Source organism: Euprymna scolopes, chromosome 14 (genome assembly GCF_053919585.1).
Source record: "Euprymna scolopes isolate OS-2025 chromosome 14, ASM5391958v1, whole genome shotgun sequence".
Taxonomy (NCBI): domain Eukaryota; kingdom Metazoa; phylum Mollusca; class Cephalopoda; order Sepiida; family Sepiolidae; genus Euprymna; species Euprymna scolopes.
In genome coordinates, this window is record NC_136495.1 from 51268049 (window position 1) to 51285285 (window position 17237).

General features: G+C 32.3%; 1 protein-coding gene across 2 annotated transcripts in view; it reads right to left on the reverse strand.

The window, feature by feature from the left end:
- Positions 1–17237, reverse strand: part of LOC145292997 (serine/threonine-protein kinase SMG1-like) — a 245574-nt gene that overhangs the window by 109221 nt on the left and 119116 nt on the right. For both annotated transcript variants that reach the window (XM_080139251.1, XM_080139250.1), the window contains exons 36-38: positions 12085–12273; positions 11195–11333; positions 7287–7457 (exon numbers count right to left, since the gene is read on the reverse strand). In XM_080139251.1, the coding sequence (XP_079995377.1) occupies positions 7287–7457; positions 11195–11333; positions 12085–12273 (499 nt within the window). The remainder of the gene's footprint in view (positions 1–7286; positions 7458–11194; positions 11334–12084; positions 12274–17237) is intronic.

Sequence of the window (17237 nt, forward strand, 5' to 3'; positions counted from 1 at the left end):
ATAACATTTGTTATGTATTTGCTTTTTGATAACTTTTTCGAATCTATGTGTACAGTAATACAAACCCCGTTATTTTTTTTTCTACTTATTAAGCAAAAGGTATTTTTACCACCTGCTCCAGCGTAGTATAAATGGCCCATGGAATAAACACTTTCAACCTCAAAAATAGAAATCAACAAATTTATAGAATTTTCTTTGAAATTTCGTAACGCAGTTTCTTATTAAATTAAAACTAAATATAACATTTGCTGACTTATTTACCTGTCGAATACACACACACATTATATATATATAACTTTCTATAAGATATTTATATTTCTCCTGGGGTTTTTATATGGTCCTCTCAATCAGATATTGCAGTGATTAAAATAAAATTTATTTTATCTGTTGTTGATGTACCAACACCTGTGTCAGGGGGCAGATTGTATGTTTTAAAAGAATATATGCAAGTTGAAGAAAAATTTGTCAGCTTCAGTAAAAAGTTTTTGATATTTAAATAAGTGGGCAAAAAATACTTGGTACTTTACCAAAAGTCACATTTTCTGATAGAGTACTGTCACTTGTTTTAAATAAAATTTATTTTTGTCTGTTTGTCCTAATTCTTGTAAAGTTTCACATCCTTATTTACATAAGTTTACATATTTAATAGTAATGTGATATTCCGAATTTAATTCATAACATTTTCAAAAGCCAATAATTATGAACCACTAACAGTAAATATGAATGATGAACGCTCTCTTTGAAAAAAAAGAAAGCTCTCTTAACCTCACCTCTAACCCCAGTTATGTGTGGCAAGTCTCCTAAAACACTCTTTAGCCCTAACAATAACACTAAGTTCGAGTGGCAAGCTCCCTCTCCAACAAAATACCTCTGTAAGCCACATACAAGCATCTAAAACAAACAAACAAAAAATAGATCCTTCCTTAAAGAAAAATGCACATAAAAATAAATTGGTTAACTGTCCTAAAATGCTAGAATAGCCTGGAAATGGTGAATTATTTTACATTAAATTTTTGTGAAACTAACCGCCCCTATCTAATATTGTTTTTGTTGTTTTTGTTTCTGTCAAGTCTTCAGTATGTTCACACATAATTTTCCTGAGCCCTACAATTAATTCAAAGTCCGAATGGCAACCCTCCCCATATTCTCATTGCATAGAAACCCTCTTAAAACCACACATAATCGTCTTTAAAAAATAAAAAAAAAAGCATACAGGATTTATCTCCCATAAAAAAACCCAGTTAACTGCCCTGAAATGCTAGAATGACCTGTAATGGGGAATTATTTTACATTAAATTCTAAAATAATTTGTTTATCTTTCATTAAAGTTTTTCATGGCATTTCATACATAATTGCCTAAAAAGGTAGAATCACATTTTGGAGGCAGGGAAGGTCAGAAGGGGTTGGGTGGGGTTAAACAGAAGGTGTTAATCTACAATAATACCAAAGAAATATTGCAATATATTCATTTTTAAATGGTCCTATGTTTAGATTCAAGATTTCTTTTTACATTAAGCACATTACAATTCAACTTTTGAGTTCTCCAACTTCTTTTCTGTTTATGGATACATGGCATTTTTAAGGAATTGCAGCATATTTATGCACATTTACTGCAGATTATTTGGAAACCATGAACTTTGGGAGATTTTCAGTTGCATATTCTCATTCCTTGTACAAAAATACACTTATATGGTAATTTTCATTGCTTAGTATTGTGTTTTAACAAACATATGACATTTTTACTAAAAAGTAGTGTAAAAAATGTAACGAAACGCATATGGTCTTAAAGAGGGGAAAATATCCAAACGTGTGAGGTACAAAAATATTCATAACTTCCTTAATTTTAATCAGAGTTTAAAAATTTAAAAAGATTCTTTCTTAGCTCATCAAGCTCTTTCTATGTATACCAATATTGAAATATTTTAAGCTATTTCAATTTTTTCATGTGTATTGCTATTGGTAGTTGCTTTAGGAATTGGTAATATATATCGTCTGGGTCTGGAGTTGTATTTCTGCTTTTGTTTATTGCACTTTTTAGTTCTTTTATGTTGAATAGTATGTTGTATGTTTCTTTGTTATTAGTTGTAAAATTAAGTTTTTCTCTTTCTGCCGTTTCTTTATGAATTTGGAATGATGTTGAATACTGTTTATTTGATGAGTTTTTGTAGAATTCTTCAGCTAGTAAATTAGTTATTTCTTTTTTGTTTATGCATTTTGTTCCATCAGTTTTAATTAAATAGTTTGTGGTATTTTGTGTTTCTTTTCCAGCTATTTTCTTTATTATATTCCATGTTTTTTTAGTTGATGTTTGGTTGTTTAGCTGTGAAATATTGTTTTTCCAGGATGTTTTTTTGCTTTGTTTTATGGTGTATCGTGCTTTGGCATGTATCTCTCTATATTTTTGTAAGTTAATTGTTGTAGGGTTTTGTTTGAATTTTTTAAGTGTTTTTTCCCCTTTCTTTGACAGCTTTTTTGCAGGTTTCATTAAACCAAGGGTTTGATTTTTTTGTGGGGTTTGTTGAAGTTTTGGGTATTGTTTTGGTGGCAATATTGTTTAAGGTTTGTGTGAAATGTTTTAGTGATTCTTCTTTATTTAGAATGTTAGTGTTTAATTCTGTTCTGCATAGACTGGTAAATGTTTCCCAGTTGGCTTTGTGTAATTTCCATTTTGGGACTTTTTCTTCCGGTATTTTTTGATTACTTTTAAGTATGATGGGATAGTGATCACTTCTGTGTTGGTCTTCTAGTACATACCAATGGAAGTCCATATAAATGGATGGAGTACATATTGTCAAGTCTATTGCAGACATGGATCCATTGGCTGGATGCATGTAGGTATTTTTACCATTGTTTAGTATACATAGGTTTGTTGTATTTAGGATTTCATTTATTATATTGCCTTTGTTGTTGTTTTGATTACTTCCCCAATGGTCGCTGTGTGCATTAAAATCTCCCATTATTATAAAAGGGGTTGGGAGTTGGTTAATTAGCATGTCTATTTCTTTTTTTTTTATTGGCTGATTTGGTGGAATGTATATGGAGCAGATTGTGATTTTGGGGTGTAGGTTAGCTGTTAGTGCTATTGCTTGTAGTTCAGTGTTTAATTGGAGGATTGTGTGATGTATAGTATTTTTAATTAGTATGGACACTCCTCCGATTGCTCTGTTTGTTGTGTGTTTTGTTGTACATGTTATATTCTTTGAATTTGTAGTTGTGATTTTCTTTGAGTAGTGTTTCTTGTGGACATATATTGCTGCTGGGTTTTATTTGTTGATGATTTCTAGTATTTCTTCATGATTAGGTTTTAGTCCTCTGCAGTTCCATTGTAGGAATGTTGTTTTGTTATGATTTGTAAGGTTTTGCATAGGTATTGTTTTTATTTTTTTTTTTTTTTTCCTGTTTATTGTCATTTATAGGTTCATGGGGTAAGAGGAATATCTTGATTCCTCAGTCTTCATGACTTCTTGGTTTTCGAGTCCTAGAGGCACAGTGTTTTTTTGTTTATCTCTACTTTTGGATTGTGAGCGTAGTCGTGGTTGTGGTGTGTTGGGGAGTTTAGGTTCATGCGCCACGGAGGTCGTTTCACTGTTCCGCCGGCCTCTTCTTTCCGAGGAATCCTTCGACATGTCTACCTCTTTCTGAACACCCAGGGGAGTGTCTTTTGGCCTGGAAAGTGAACATGACCTGTCTGTTGAATTTTTTTTTCTGCTATTTTGTTTCTTTTTTCCTCTGGTATATTTTTTGGTGTTTGCTTTTTTTTGTTTTCTTTTTCGGCTAAAGGGGTTGTTTCTATTGGATGTGGTGTTTGGGTTTTTGGTTCCAGTGAGGTTTTGTTCATATTTATTTTTTTCATTTCTTCAATTGTGTTTGTCAATATTTTGATTTGATCAGTGAGGTCTTGGATTTTAATATCTAAGTTTGTTGTGTGATAATTGTCGTTTTGCTTATTAGTATTAGGAGTATTCTTTTTTGTTATTTCTGAATATTTGATTGTTTCAACTTTTTTCCTTGCTTCTGGGTAGGTGACGTTTAGTGTGTATTTAATTTTGGTAATTTCTTTTTCTTTTTTCCAAATTTCACAGTCTTTGGAGTAGGCACTGTGATTTTCTTTACAGTTGGCACATTTGGGAGTTTTTTGACAGTTGGTATGATTGTCATTTTCTCCGCACCTTCCACATATTTCCAGTTGTTTTCTTTAAATATTTATTTATGGATTTTAGTTTGATTGTTTTTATTATTTTGATTGGTATTTTTAAGTTAGGGAATCAGTAGGGAAGTACGGGTGAAATGACAAAAAGAAAAGAGAAAAAAAAAAGAACGTGGGGGGAGGGGGGGCTGTTGTTTTTGTTTTTGTAGAACATATTTAAGTTTTACAAAAGAGGATAGAAAACAAAAACAGAAATTTAATGTAGGTGCATTTTGTCTCAGGAAGCCAAAAGACAGCCTGATCTGGTAGCACCAGTAGATGTTAGAAAAATATAAACATGTATATTAAATTATATATTGCTAGACTAAAGTATGGATAAGGAGAGACAGAATATCTGAAGATTAAAACTGTATAATATTGTTTTGGTTAAATGCAGAACTTGGCGTATAATGAAGAAAGAACAGCCGATAGGTGCAAATTCTGATATGGAAAAGGTATCCTAATAACATTTCAAAGAAGAACCTGTAAAACCAAGAGGTCTAGAATCTCATTTGCTTTTGCTCATTTTAAAAGATAGATGGAAATTGCTACGACAGATTTTATGGATGGGTTCAGAATATCCAGCAAACAAAGTCATGTTTTCTTTTTTACAAAAGACTTATTTCCCAAAAGTCCAAACCAGCATAGTCACAATGCTGAATCAAGACATTCAAAAAACAAGGAAGAAATAATTCACCTTCTCTTTGAAGAACTTAACAACCAATGAAACTATAGATAGAAAATTTGAAAATTCACTGAAAGCAAAAAATACCACCAAAACATTGTCAAGTTAGTATACAATGTCACTGAAGATGAGAGAACGTTGATTCAAAGCCTCAAATCGACAGTTCTGATAATGATTGCATATTATAATCAATCACTAGCTGTACTGACAAAGCATTATCTGAGATCTATTCGTTGGTTGGTTGTTTTTGTTTTACGGCATATCAGCCCTTTTCAGGTTATTTAATGCCGAATCCAAAGATTTTGAAGAAAAATTTTTTAATAGAATATATTTGTTGTTTTCAAGTCGGTTTCTATTTAACCCATAGTTGGGACCCTAACAGGTACTACCACTCCGGGTCAGAGCGGACCTGGGAGCAATGGCAATTAAAGGGTGGCTCCACACTCCCCAAAGCCCGCAAGCTGGGGCCTCACCACTGGATATAGTTTAAGGTCATATCCAGGACCCTGAGATCTATTAGGTTCATTTTTTTTTATTATCATACTTCTATGTTCTATAATGATACTTTTTGTTATGTTTAGTATCTAAAGGTAAAAATGAAGCTAGTTTTGATTTAATAATACAGCAAAAGGTAAGAAAAAAGATGTCTGTGTTACAAAATCTTGGCTTTTTTAAGAATGAGAAAACTTAAGCGTTCAATAAAAAGCAAAGCAAATCTTAATAAAAAGAAATAAAGAGTTAATCACTATAGCTGATTTTTTAATGTAATTATTTACAAATTTTTGCATATAAGAAAACTACTAGATAAGATTTAAAAAATTTTTAAACTGCAGTGAACTACATTTGATTTGTCAGATAAAATGTTATTTAGGTCCAACTTTGAAAATTGAGCTAACATTTTATATATTAGACTAGCAGGGGTATCCGGCATTGTCCGGGTGTTTAGAGGTGTGCATTTGGTGAGGGGGGGGGGGGGGGGGGTTAAATCAAAATAAAAGAATAAGTGAAGTAATAACCCTGCTTAAATATTGTATAAAAAAAAACAATGTTAAAACTTCTTAAAAAAATCGTTGCTCGGGTGTTTGTGTTGGGAGGGGCTTAAAAAAAAAATTTTTGGTAGGTAAGTAGGATCGAACCCGAAGAGGTGAAGTTGGAAAATAAAGTGTGAAAAAAACCTGACACGTTAACCGCTTGGCCAGCAAGAAAGAGTAACTGAAACACGTTTGAATTTATTTAAGTAGAAACAGAATTGACAGGTGCCCACACTTAATGACTTAATGAGGTCAAATAGAAGTAGCGGAGTTAACTTTTACTGCGGGGCAGTTTTTTGGGGTTTGTTTACCTAACTTTGGCTGGTTTTGTTTCCCCAAGATGTTGGGGGGGGAAACCAGCTTCCCATAAAAAGAGGATTGTCCAAATTGAATAGCAATTGTCTGATATAAGGAGTTTCCCCTGCATTGATCAAAGCTGATTGCTTTCTGGACGTTCCCGGGAATCGCGCCAGGAACAATACAGTAAGCTTCGAATTAGTTTCGCTTTTATACAAAAAAGCCGAATCAACAAAAGCCAAAATAGCAATAATTTTTAAAAGTCGCTGTAAATAAATCTAGGCGTGACGCGCGTTCCCAAATCCTAGATATTATTATCTAGGGGGTATATAAACACTTCTAAGCGATAGTAACCCCCCCCTCCCCGGGAACCCCGGCAAAAAAAGCCTTTTTTGGACATGCAAAAATGCGCTGCCGCATTTGCCTTTTTTATATATATATAGATATATATATATATATATATAGATGCCTCTGCCCCCACTAAAATATTTAAACATTCCTTTTTTCAAAAACAAAGATGAATTAAAGCATTAATATTTTAAGAGAATGTTCGATCGAATTAGAGCAAATAAAAAGTCATTTGTTATCTATTCTGTTAAACTAAAGTTGTGGTGTTTGTTAAGACACAGTCAACAGATTTTTTTTTTTAAATATGTTGTTTTAAGCAAAAAAACAATATTACATACTGAACTGTCATGCCGAAAATAGTAATATATCCAAAAAAATATGGAAAATCATTGAGTAGAAATTTATTTTAGTGAAAAGTAATTTTTACAGAAAATTGGGTAAAATTGCATTTTTCTTGGGCGTTATAAAGTAGGCAGTAGGGGGCTAAACACAGAGGATATAACATCAAAAGGAATATTTTAGATTACTTGTGTCATGGCAGCAATATTTGTTGTCTATAGTGATAGACTTTTTTTTTTTACTAAAAACACAATAAGCATTTGTTCTACTCAGTGAATTTTCATGATTTTTGGATATTTTACTATTTTCGACATGACAGTTAAGTTTACAATATTGTTTTTGTTTAAAATCGATTTGTTGACTATAGTTTAACTAGCATCAAAATTGTTAAGGAACGTACCATCTCTGTTGCTCTCTTTGGCATCTATCTTGATGACTGAACATCCGACCACAGCGGGGTAGACAATTAAATGGGGTGCATCTTCTGCCACCCGGCAAAGTAGATCTGATACACTTTGACGGACATAAGATTCTGGGTGGCTCAGGCGGGAAAACAACTGTGGTATGATACCTAGAAGAATTGATGTTAAAAAATTAAAAAAAAAAAAGAAAAACATACACACAAAAAGGCATTACATGTATTGATTAGTACAAAACAAAGCAAAACAAAAAAAAAAACATTTGAACATAAAAAGATGTAGTTTGTTTGAAGTATACTGTGTAAATTGATTTTTTTTAATTTTTGGATGATACAAGGCAATTCGTTGAAGATTGATAGGAAATCACATGTGGCAAAGATAAACAGATGAAATAATAATTTTGAATTAGATCATTTATTTACCAACGGTAGTGTATCGTATTATGGTGTCATATTTTATTATTTTTTGTTTGATTTTTGAGATTATCAAGTCCTTTTCAAAAAGAAAAACTCCATGCAATTTGGAGAGTTTTTGCCTAAAAGCCAGAATGAGAATTATTATAGGTTAGCAGTCTCACAGAAAATTAATATACAGAGGTGGCAAAAGTAGGTATACACACCCATTGTTCTATACCAAACTATCAATTAAATTGTGTAAATGATACAATAATACCACAGGTACATGTATGATATGAAGATGCCCGTTTCTACTATCAGCAAGATAAGGTGCCAACAAACGTTGCACTTCTGGGTGTACACTACTTTATAAAGAATTTCCCCACAGACAGATCAGATGTTGAGAAGCAGTCAACTAGCCACCACACTTACTTGATTCAACTCCAACAAACTTTTTTTGAAGAAGCTTTGAGAATTGAGTTTTCACATGCAAGCTAAACTGCATTGATGACGACTTTGTTCACTTTGCCATTTTCTGAAGAAATGAATGCTGATGAAGACATTTGTGTTCAGAGTATGCATGAATTTCAAGAATTTGTGAATACTGATAGCAAATTGTTGAAATAGCTGTTAGATCAAGTCCGATCATGTTATTATATATATTTGCTACATTTATTTGTATTTAAATGGACAGAGTATTGCATGAGTCTTCTTTTATAACTGTATACTTACATTTGCACCCTTCTGTATTTGACTGGAATCATTGAGGCGAAAGCTCCCCCCACCCCCCAAACAAAACAAAAAAAAAACGTGATGTATTAACTGAAAAGTGAATTAGGTCAAATATCAATTCTGCAGTGAGTGTTGAGTTGAAAGTATTAATAAATAAAGGTCATAGTTAGATTTCATCGTTCAAACCGGATATAAAATCCGGTTAGTCTCGCAGATTGCATCCTACACTAACGGAAAAAACGCAAAAGGAAAACAATAAAAGTAATCGCATTTTCATGTTTTTTGTTTTTAATTTCTATTTTATTATGGAAAAAACAGAAAGCATTAATCAGGGAAAAAAAGTAAAAAGGCATAATTAACCTAGTACGATTTCCAAACCGGTGTGTTTCCTCGTACTGTTCCTTGTGAATGCATCTGCTGTGGTGTAAATGGGGAGAGGGAAAAGGAGGAATCTAATAGAGGGAAAAGATGTCGCAACTTCCATTGAATCTAAGTGATTTTGGCAGTGGACTCTCACCGGAAAAAATATAGGAATGTACCATTGTCGAGGAACTGTAGAGGTAATAGGCCTATAGCAAACCTCAGATAATGTGCTACAGTCTGTATGCATTACATTTGTATGTAATTTCATGATTTTTTAATCCTATTATGGTCAAAGTCGGACGGGAAAAAATGAGTTCATTTTATTTATATAGAGAAGATTATTATTATTTAAATATATATTTACAATTCAAATGACATTTGAGTTTTAAATTAAATTTAAAGAAATAAAATTTTACGAGTAAAAACTAAAATATTTAAATTTATTTTTTTTTTACTGATTCCCAAATTTAAACTTTCCATAAAATTGAATACAAATGTGTTCGTTAGATATGATGTTGCAAATTTTAGTATTTGTGTTTTTTATTTTACAGACTGCAGAGGATGTGTTTTTAATTTTAAAATACTAACTGCACGTAATGTTATTTTTTTATTTTTTTTTTTTTTTTTTTACTTTTCTTTAAAGTCTTTTCTTCATGAAAATAGTAATTATATTAACTTTTCTTTTTGCAGAATAATTGATATGGATAATTTTGAACCTCCATATTTTTGAAAGAGGCATGAGTTCTCTTTGGAATTTGTATCAGAAGAACAAGTAAAGAGATTCCAAAGATTTCCTCAGTTTTTATCAATTTAAAAGTTGAAGAATTGACTATGAGGTGACATCTGAGAGAAAAATATGAGAATTCATTGCTGAAGATTACATCCCACCTACACTTGTTCCCAGCATTCTAAGCAAGGTTATGAAACCCTAGATTAACCAGGTAGCTGCAGCAAGATTCAGCACCTTGTCACATCAGATAAAAGATTCAGGTCTGGTTATCAGAGAACCTTTTTGACCACATTTTACATGACATCTGGCCTCACAAATCACAATTGAACCTCCCCCCTCAACTTTTCAGAGTGTTGCATGGTTGAATAAGATACAATGTATCCAGCCGCTATACTAAAAACTAAAGGATTATAGTCAGCTAACATACTTCCTAACTTCCGACGTAGCACTACCAGAAGTGGTAACAAAGCAAACCAGTTCCTTCACTTTTTCTCTCATGCCTATATCTTCCCTGTGCATGTACTCTTTTTTTTATTACGTTTTTTCTGATATTTTTATACTTTCATTAACATATATTTATTATATGAATTCAAATCTAAAAAAAATTTTTTTAATAATTTTATAAACATATATTTCTTATAAAATTTCAAAAATAAAATGAGATAAAAACGTATCGTATTTAATTTTGTTATTAAAAGTGTAAACAAAGACTCATTGTATCATTTTTATCTGTATAATTTTGTTAATTTTGATACTTGTACAGTTTAATCAAGACATTAAAACATGAAAAGTTTAAATTGTATGTATCCGTTATGGAATGAAGTTCTCCAAAATAAAAAAAATTTCACTTAATTTCATCAAGAACTTTTTTTTTACAGCGAAAAAACTATTTGTTTTGATACCGAACAAAAGTTTGCATTTTAGGAAGAAAAGCTAGTATTAAAGATGGGGAGGAAGTGTCGGCACTTTAAATTGACTTATCTCTCCGTGGCATGTTCAAAAAAATTCAAAGATGTCTACCTTCAACGCGCTGTCATAAAAAAAAAAACTAATTGATCGAATTAAGTGAAATTCTTTTTCGGAGATCTTCAGTCCAATATGGATACGTACAATATAACCTTTTTTTGATATTTTCATATTTTAATGTCTTGATTAAACTGTACAAGTGCCTTAATTTTTATTGTAGACTTATAAATAGTGTCCTTTTCTTATATTTCAATAAATTGCTTCATAATAGAAATACTAAAGAACAATAAAAGTGAAGGAACTGATTTTCGTTGTCACTGCTTCCGATATCGCTTCACTGGAAGTTAGGAAGTATGTTAGCTGACAATAACCAGCTAAAAACCAATATCACCAGAGCCTTTAAGAAGCTAAATTAGGAGACAGTGACCAAGGCCTATGGTCAGTTCAGAGGCAAGGTTAATGAATTAAATTGAGAAATCAAGTCATGGGGACGAACTGATGCAAATCTGATATATAAATCTCAAAAAGAGAAAGTAACGTTTTATTTTTTTCCTTGTAAACGAATATTGTCTGTATCTTGTATAACAGAAAAGGTATAAAAAAAAAAAAAAAAAAAAAAAAAACTTTTTTTAAATATAAAAAACATTTTAAAAAATGGAATACACAATCAATTGAATGTAAAAATGTAAAACAATAACTTTACCTTTCCATGGGGCGGTGGGAGTCTCTGCTAGTCCCGTTTCAAGAACACTTCGCAGCTCCCAAGCATGTTTCACTAATAATCGAAGGAGTCTCAGTGTCGCAATAATATTTACATCCTCATTAGTTTCTTCATTTTTAGCCTAAATGAAAAAATAAAAAGGAAGAGGATTAACAGAAAATAAAAATAATTGGGCAATACAATTTGAAAAATCTTATAATTCAGCAAATGTTTGTTTTTAATCAAAAATGTTTAAATTTAGCTGAATTTATTTAGACATTTTTCCACCTTCCTCAACATTTAATGAAAGTAGTTCAATGATGTGATAAATATTGATGCATACATCTGCTAATATAAATGTTATCTAAAATATACTTGCTTTATTCAATCTAGCATTATGCTGAAAGCAGAAAAGATTTAAGACAAGGAGTTATAAAAGGTTCAAATATTTGACTGTCCACAAAACAATGCAATCTTGATAAAAGAGGACAATAATAAATTATAAATAATCTTTGGTTCTCATATTTGTCAAGTAGAAAACAAAGCAAGAAAAAAACGAAGAAAAAAAACTAAAAGAAAAAAATAAACGAAAGAAAAACAAAGAATGGACAACAGGAGGGAAACGAAAAGGAGAGGGTGTAAAAAGGAGGAAATAAAAGAAAAAAGGGAAAGTGAAGCGGAATAAAAGAGGAAAAAGAGCTAAAAGAAAAAGGAAAAAGAGGAAAAAAAGAAAACAAAAAAAATAGAAAAAAAAAGGAACTAAAATAAAGGATTATATATGGTGAACAAAACCTTGCATAGGGTGGGGCAGAGCAACTTGCTTATTTAAATTTGATATTCTAAATAAGCAAGTTGCTCTGCCTCACCTCGCATAAATAAGTATTACTACTTACACCAGCATTTAGTTGTAAATACTTGAAATATGATTTCACTGAAAGTTCATAATAATTGTAAACTCTCTGCACAACTCCTTTCCAGACGTCCATCAAACCATCAATGCATTCTTCCGTGACCAATTGTAAAGAAACACAACTGGACACCAGCTGTTTTCGTGTTGTCTCCGCACCATCATCATAAAGACTCTAAAAAGTTACAGAAAAAAATATGATTATAGCATGTATAAAAGTAACAGGGCTATCTGGCAGTGTCCAGGATAAGAAAATATAAAAGTTAAAAACTTCTCTCTCACACATTCTCAATTATGTTACTTTTTAACACATCCCGCCTGTCAACTGCCTCTGTTTCTCTCTCAAACACAAACATTGGCAACTGCTTCATGATGATAGAAAGAATAATAAAAAAAAATGAATTAACTTGGTTTCAGTGTTATTTTTTGAACATTTAAAATGAAACAAATTAATTTTTTTTAACCTCCAACGTGTACTCATTTTGTTCCTGGTCACTCAAAGTAAATGAATATTAGAGTATGTTTTACCATTACATAAAATATGAGCATGGTTATTTAAACCAAAGAACTATGACCTGAAAAGGAAACATCTAAGAAACCCCAAATAATCTCAGATTCAGAAACTAAATACAAAAGTAACAAATTCACCCAATTTATTGCACATAAAGCAATTGCCAATAAACTGAAAACATAGATTTGTAATTTATTTTTTTTTAAATAAAAGTTTAAAATGTCATTTATTTATGACATTACATTTTTTGACTTCAATATATAATTGATTAAGAATAAATAAAAAAAATAATTGAATGTGTTCAATTATAAAAATTACATTGTTGCAAGAAACATACACTCAGAGCACTTGGATAAGTATATTTCATTTTGATCAATGTACAACATTACCATTATGAAGGGAGAGGACATCTGTAAGAAGTAAATATGACATTTTACTTTATTTTATTTATAACTTGAAATGGATAGAAATTCAAAAAGAATAGGCATTTTAATAAGGGGTTCAAGGTTTGGAGCAGCAGTACATAGGATTCCTCACAAATTTCAGAGAAACATTGGCTATGCCTCAAGAGGATTAAAGACAATTTATTTCAATTACTGTCATTTTACTTACACCCCCCCCCCCACTCCAATGCCACGAATATGCACTTAATGCTGAATATATCTTTGGTCACCATTTGAAAAATGGTATATTATACAATGTTAAAAAAAAAAGAAAAAGAATAAAGAAGCAGCAATATAATATAATGTTATGGATTCAAGGTCAAAGGGGCACAGGTTTCTTCACTAATCATAAGCAATGTTGAATCTTTCTGCTTGTTTATTAATGAGATAACAAAATTAGCTTTTCTTCTATTGAATATTAATGATTAGCAATAAATAGTTTTGTAAAATAAAAATAATCAGCTAACCAGTTCTATTATTTACAGACAAATAATGAAATTGCAATTATTGAAAGAGCAAACTGAAGGGAAAAAAAGTTGAAATGCTTGTACAAAATTAGGTTCAGATTTGGATTGGATTGGATTGGATTGAATGGGTTTAACGACTTTTTCAGCCTTTTTTTATTTTGGGCCCATTAAAAGTCAGAAGAGTTTTTCAAAAGAAATTAGTTGTGTGCATATTTCAAATGTTGTATTTATAGTTGAATATGTATATATGGAAGTCTTTAGGTTTTCTTAGATTTTCATATATAGATTTATTTGGGGGGGGGGGGGTATGATAGGATATTTATTGGGTTGACTTTTTCAAAAAGGTCCTCCATATCGTTTTCCATATAGTTTTCTGGTTGGGGCAAGGTCAGTACGTTTAACTAGGATGTGTTCCACTGTGAGCCTCTCTTGGCATGGGATGCATTCTGGTGCTGATTCTTCATTGAGTATATATGAGAGGGTTATATTGGTGTGTCCTATGCGTAGTCGAGTCAGTATTATATCTTCTCGGCATGATCTTTTGGTATTTGGACATAGTTCCTTAAGTTTAGATTTTATGGAGTATAGTTTGCTGCTTTCATGTTGATTCCATCGTAGTTGCCATTTTCTTTGTATGTGTGCTTTTATCTGAGGTCTAAGGTCAGTATGAGGAATCTTATAATTGTCAGTTGGGAGATGTGAAGATTTTTTGCAGTTGTATTTGCCCTGTCATTGTCTTTGATTCCCACATGGCTGGGAATCCAGACTAAAATAATGTTTTTGGTGGTTGAGAGGGTATTGATTTTTTCTAGTAACTTTATTGTTAGAGGATTCTCTTGTTTTTGGTTTTATATAGATAATAAGACTGATAGAGAATCAGTGAGGTTGATGAAGTTTTTAGTAGTTTCCTCTGAAATTATGTCAAGTGCTAGGTCAATAGCTATAGTCTCTGCAGTGAATATAGATGCTTTGTTTTTAAGTTTTTTCTTCATTGTGGTATTATGGTAGGTTGTTGCACATCCGGTGTGATTGTTGCTTTTGGACCCGTCTATATAGAGAAAGGTGTAGTCTGGATATTGTAATTTTAAATGTTGAAGTTTGTCATGATATTCAATAGGGTTTGTGGTAGATTTAGGCTTTTTGTTTGAATTCAGTTTTATTTCTGCTTGTTTCATGGTCCATGAGGGCGTTTTAGGTAATATAAAGTTGTGAATGCTGGAGATTGGTATTTTGGATTCTTCAATTCTTTCCTTCATTCAGAGACCAAAAGTTTTGATGGTTTTTCTCCTCATGTTGAAGAGTTCTTCATATTTTGGATAGAAGGTGCATTGGTATGCCGAGTTGTTTAACATATTAAAAAATCATCCACATATAGGGAGCAGTCTACCCCAGGATTAAGGTTTTTTACAATGTTATTTATTCGAATATTGAACAGAGTCACTGATAGAATACTCCCTTGAGGTACTCCATTTTCTTGTTCCTTCAAATCTGAGAACTCTGAACAGTCTGTTTTTTAGAAAATTTTCAATAAAAATTGGCATTCTGCCTTTTAGTCCAAGCTCCTTCAGATCTTTTGTAACACCATTCTTCCATACAGTATCATAAGCTTTTTTCATGTTAAAGAACATTGCTGTAAGATGTTCCTTCCTTAGAAAGACCTCTCTAATGAAGGTTTCCAGTCTGACTAGATGGTCTGTTGAGCTTCGATTTTTCCTGAATTCTGATTGAAATTCCATGATAAGGTTCTCTGTTTCGAGGAACCAAATTAGTCTTCTGTTTATAATCCTTTCCATGGTTTTACAAATGCAGCTTGTTAAGGCTATTGGCCTGAAATTCGATGAATCTGAAGCATTACTTGATTGGGATTGGATGTTTGGGTTTTCAGATTTGGGGATTGGTATTATTGTGGCCTCTTATGTCTCAGGTATGTTTCCACTGGACCATATAATGTTGAAAATTTCAAGTAAATATTTCATTGAGGTTTCTGGGAGTTTTTTGAGGATTTCATATGGAATTTCATCGGGCCCTGTAGCTGTGTCATGGGATTTAGCTAGAGATTCTTTTAGTTCAGACAAGGTAAGAGGTTGGTTGTATTTTTCAGTATTTTGTGATTTAAATTGGATTTTCTTCTTTTTTTCTCTTTCTCTAATCTTTTTGAATTTCTCTGTTGCATGATGAGTTTTTTTGTAAATTATCTGCTAGGTTATTGGAAATGTCTTTTGTATATTTTGTTGTCTTTAGAGATGTGAGACATTGGTGTACTACTACACTTTCCTTCTATTTTCCTCATCATATTCCAAACAGATTTTGCCTTGGTATTCACATTAATTTTGCATACATAATTTCTCCATGTTGTTCTTTTGGATTCCTTTATGATTCGTCTGGCTTTTGTTCTGTTGTTTTTGAAGTAATCCAGGTTTTCGCTTGTTGGATTCTTTTTGAATTTTCTTAAGGCAGTTCGTCGAGCTCTGATAGCTTTTCTGCATTCTTTTGTGAACCAAGGTTTGTTGTGAATGTTGGTTTTGGTTGTTTTCGGTATGGTATTATTTGCTATGTTTGTGAGAGTTTTAATGAAGTAGTTCAGATGGTCATCTTCATCTTTCTTTTCGGTTATTAATTGGTTTTTGCACTGTTCCTGGAAGTCTTCCCAATCTGCTTTGTGTAGGTTCCATTTGAGCGTTTTTTGTTTACTAGTACTTAGACTTTCCAGAATGTTTGGGAAATGGTCACTCCCACAGGTGTCATCATGTACTCTCCAATCATAGTCCATATATATGGATGGGTCACATAGGGTAAGGTCGATGGCGGTGAAAGTACCTGTTGCCGGGTACATACAGTGTGACGGTACCCTCGGATAGGAGTCTCCTAAGAAGATTCCAACACCGAAAGCGCGTCTTGAAAAAAATAAATATAGGGTGCCAGCTGAAAGTTATTCAGCCGAGATGGCACCTGTCCAAGTTTGGATCAGTGATATCGTCGTGGAATACTTCGGTGACATTCACGTTAACAAATGCAAGGCAACGAAAAATGATGAGGAACACGACGACATTTATATAAGTGTTATAAACACAACAATTTATTTATAAAACAAGGCTGGAGAGAAAATAACGGAAAACAAAACAGGGCAACAAGACAATAATTCTAACAAAAAAAACATGCAGACAATGTTATTCGTAAGTTGCGTAAGTAATGTTCCAGTGGGGAATGAGAAATTTCAAGAAATTAAAGATTGTCTCTTTTCACTACTTTTTTTTTCTAGGAGTCAATGATAGATTGTTCATGGGCCGGCCAAAGGAAGGGTCCAGTGATGGGGAGAATTATTTAGAGAGTTGCTTCTTTATCTCTTTCCTTTTCTTTTTATGCGAGGCACATAATAGTTCAACGTAGTTAGCTATTTGTACGAGATGGGAGTTGGACAATTTGAAAAGTGTACTTATCTTTCCTTTTTCCGGAGTTGCTGGTCCGTATTCCGACGGCATGGAGTTTCACTAATATTTGTTTCTTGCTTTTCGTTTTTCTTTCCCTTTTGTTTGTTGATAAGCAATTCTCATGACTGACTTTTAAATTCCAACCGTTACGTGCCAAGGTATGACCATTGTCTCCTTATCGGCACGGTGTGAGTCGACTGGGTTTTTTTTCTTCACCGTGCGATCTCAGTCCAACTATCTCGTGCCAAGGTATATCCATTGTTTCCTTATCGGCGTGATGTGAGTCGACT